Source organism: Camellia sinensis, chromosome 3, assembly GCF_055761805.1.
Source record: "Camellia sinensis isolate YWXY chromosome 3, ASM5576180v1, whole genome shotgun sequence".
In the NCBI taxonomy this organism is placed as follows: domain Eukaryota; kingdom Viridiplantae; phylum Streptophyta; class Magnoliopsida; order Ericales; family Theaceae; genus Camellia; species Camellia sinensis.
In genome coordinates this window covers 210,677,641-210,681,796 of record NC_138963.1, presented here as the reverse complement: position 1 = coordinate 210,681,796, position 4,156 = coordinate 210,677,641, and the positions used below count along the sequence as shown (strand labels likewise).

The window sequence follows — 4,156 nt, the reverse complement described above, 5'->3', positions numbered from 1 at the left end:
GTATTAGAGTTGCTAAGTTACTAGTCAAATTATCCAACTATATGCAATCGACGAATAGGCAAAACATCCCAATCGGTTATTGCTATTTTGTTTACTTAAAAAAGCAATGATAATCGAACCCCTAACCTTACTTAAGCTCTCTTCCATTACATAATATTTTTCCATATGCTATTCATTCCCATGTTCATCTTTGCTTGATGTGTACGGTTCGAATAATGGACAAGAGTTGGATGATGATAAAAGATAGGCTGAAAAGTAAAGAGTATCTAGAATGTGTTCAGTCATTTATTGAGTTTGCTATAAAGAATTTAGGGCCGCAGGATGAAATTCGTTGTTCGTGTGTTGATTGCTTGAACGACACAAAATTTAGTCGACAAGTTGTACGGTTGCACTTGATTCGAAGAGGAATCGCATGTTCTTATCGAACTTGGGTGCACCACGGGGAACATGTTCCCATGTCTCGTGATCATCCTACTATGCGAAATGATGATATTGAAAGCAACGAAGCTGGAATGACAGGTAATCACGAAAATTTCGGTGAACTTCCTACCATGTTAGAAGAGATTTACATGAGTGGTCTTATGGATGATCATATTGACGAAGAACGTACTAGTTCGGAGAAGCACAATTTGTTGAAGTTCGTGAAGTTGTTTGATGATGCTCAACGCAAAGTATATCCAGAGTGTGAAAAGTTCTCCATCTTGTCCTTCGTAATTAAGATGCTTCACATCAAGGTGTACAATAAATGGAGCAGCAAATCTTTCGATACGGTTATGCAAGTTTTCATAGACGTTCTTCCAAAGTGTGACAAAATTGTTCCATGGACCCTTTATGAAGCGAAAAAATTCTTACGTGAATTGGGTTTAGGATATGAGGCCATTCATGCATGCAAGAATGATTGTACTTTATTTTGGAAGGACAACGTAACATTGGAGAATTGCCTTACATGTACGGAGTCTAGATACAAGTTGAACGACAAGATGGGTAAAAAGATTCCACACAAAATATTGAGGTACTTTCCTTTGACGCCGAGGTTAAAGAGATTGTACATGTCGAAAAAAATAGCTGTATATATGAGATGGCACAAAGATAAGCATGTGGATGATGGAGTATTACGACATCCAGTTGATGATGAGACATGGAAGGACTTTGATAGGCTACATCCTACATTCTCTATGGATCCTTGGAATGTAAGGCTAGGGCTTACCATGGATGGTTTCAATCCATTTGGAAATATGAGTACATCGTACAATATGTGGCCCAAAATCTTAATGCCTTAAAATGTACCCCCATGTATGAAAGATCCATTTGTCATGATGTCATTGCTTATTCCCGGACGATCCGCACCTGGAAGAGACATCGATGTTTACTTACAACCATTAGTAGAGGAGTTAACCAATTTGTGGGAGCATGGTGTGCAAACAGATGATGCCTCAAACGGCCAAATATTTACAATGCATGCAGGAGCCATGTGGACCATTAATGACTTTCCTGCATATGGTAACTTGTCTGATAGGAGTAAAAAAGGTTACTTGGCCTGCCTTAATCGTAACATAGATGCATCATCTCAAAGTTTACAAAGTAAGATAGGATATATGGGTGCTCGGCGGTACTTACCTAAGAACCATAATTGGTGAAGAAGTAAGCTTTTCAAAGGTGAAATTGAGAATCAATCCAAACCTGTGGAGTTATGGGGAGAACAAATACTGGAGCAAATTAATTTGGGGACGTACAGGTCGTATGGAAAGCATCCAAACAACCGAAAAAGACAAAGGAATGAAATTCCAACTCTGAACTGGACAAAAAAAAGCATTTTGTTCAACCTACCCAATTAGAAAACACTTAAGCTTCGACGTAACCTTGATATCATGCACATAGAAAAGAATATATGTGACAATCTGCTTGGGACACTATTGAGCGTAGATGGCAAGAACAAGGACACGGACAGAGCACATTTGGATCTGGAGGACATATGAATACGAAAGGAGTTACACTTGATAAGGCATGCAAATGGCTCTTTCGAGAAGCCTCCGGCATTGTACACATTGTCCCCGACAGAGAGATAAGGGTTTTTTGATTTCTTGAAATCGATTAAGTATCCTGATGACTATGCGACAAATATATCCAATTGTGTCACCACGAATGGTGGTAAGTTAGTTGGCCTCAAGAGTCATGACTGTCATGTCCTTTTACAACGACTTCTTCCAATTGTGATGCGAGGATACCTTCCTACAGAGATTGGGACCACATTGTTTGAGTTGGGAACATTTTTCAAACAGTCGTGCTCAAAGAAATTGAGGGTGACTAATTTGGAGAAACTGCAAGAACAAATCGTATTTATACTTTGTAAACTTGAGAAGATTTTTCCTCATGCTTTTTTTGATGTCATGGTCCACTTGGCAATTCATTTGCCTTACGAGGCTATGCTTGGAGGGCCTGTGCAATATCGATGGATGTATCCTATTGAGAGGTATAACTACGAGTCAGAACTTTTTTCATTTAAATATAGTTCAATATGACCATACTGATGAACAGGCTGATGTTTACATCTAGGTTGCTCAGACTTCTGAAAGGATTTGTGGGCAATAAAGCTCGGCTAGAAGGTTCCATTGTGGAGAGCTACATATCGAAAGAGTGTATGACGGTTTGTTCAATGTATTTGGATGGAGTTGAAACGGTGTTTAACCGAGAAGAAATGAACTATAATGGGGGTGACAATGGCCCGGGGTTGACGATTTTCACTCAAAATGTTTGTCCTTTTGGTCAACTCCAAAAGGCAATTAATGTGTCTGTAGCTGACTGCGAATTGGCTCATTTGTTTGTCCTGCACAATAGTTTGGAAGTGGACAAATATCTAGAGTATGATTCCTCATAAAATATGCACCATACATTTTGTACATGTTTTTTATTTTTTAAAGTCTTCATTATTCCAATTACCTATGAATTACATTGTATTAACTAGGGAACACAAGCTCTTGTTGCACATGGAAGTTCATGCAACATTGCAACTCGACAATGCAAAGAATTTCCTAAATGGTTCAAAGATTATGTAAGCTAAAATTTGTTAGTGTATAGTTTGTAGATAACGTTAAATTATTCTAAGTTAGAATTAACATGACATACTTTGCTGTGTAGATGAACCAATTGCGAAATCAAAAGTCACCCGAAGCAACCGATGAGATGCGGTCATTAGCCAATGGTCCTAATGCCTTTGTGAACACATATTCAGGATACATTTCTAATGGTGTTCGATTTCATACTATCAACCATGATAACCGTCGTAAATGTTAAAATAGTGGGTTGGCAGTGGAAGGGAACTACCAATGCCAATTGTTAAAGTTCTATGGCTACCTTTGTAAAGTGTGGGAAATGACATATTTGTTTGGACATTGGGTTGTTTTGTTCCAATGTGAATGGCATAACACCGGTAGTAGCCGAACTTTGCTTGTTGAACCACATGTGACAACTGTTGATGTAAGAAGTCGATGGTATAAAGATGACTCGTTTGTGTTCCCAAGCCAAGTTTAACAAGTTTTCTATGTTCATGATACGAAGTTAGGGGCGAATTGGCGAGTCATAGAAAACTTTTAACATCGACGAATTTGGTATGTGCCAGAATTTGATGAAGTGTTCCAAGAAGATGAAACCACTACTATTATACCAACTGAGCCTATTGATGATGATGTTGTTTTGCGTCGCGATGACATTGAACCTGAAATTATTTCAATGGAGGTTTCTCAATCCAATAAGCGTGTACAACCCGAGGGTGTTATGGATGATGCTTTCATCTGTGACAACGATGATGAACTAACAATCGCAGGTGATGAAGAAGAAGAAGATGAGATAGAAAGTGATTTTGATATAGATATGGACATTGAGCTTTAACGCATGAGTTCAAAATTCCGATATATGTTTTCTAAGTACATTGATGATGAACTTTGTTTCTTTGTCCTGCTTGTTTTGTTGATAAAATGGGGGAAATTAAGAATATAGTTTTTGTTCTTCTTGTATTACGTAGTTAGATGTTACATAAAATTCCTTAATTTTGTGCAATGTTCAACCTCTTAAATTGATGAACCTATTAATTGGAATTTCATGCCTAATCTTGGTTTATGTACTTCCTGTGACAAGTGAACAGAGTAATTTTTTTTCGTAT

At 37.9% G+C, this 4,156-nt stretch overlaps 1 protein-coding gene across 1 annotated transcript; it reads left to right on the top strand.

The window, feature by feature from the left end:
- The first annotated feature begins 215 nt into the window (after positions 1-215).
- On the top strand, positions 216-1,280 carry LOC145822202 (uncharacterized). Its single transcript, XM_082918807.1, has one exon. The coding sequence runs from the start codon at positions 216-218 to the stop codon at positions 1,278-1,280; it is 1,065 nt and encodes a 354-aa protein (XP_082774933.1).
- Positions 1,281-4,156: the final 2,876 nt, after the last annotated feature.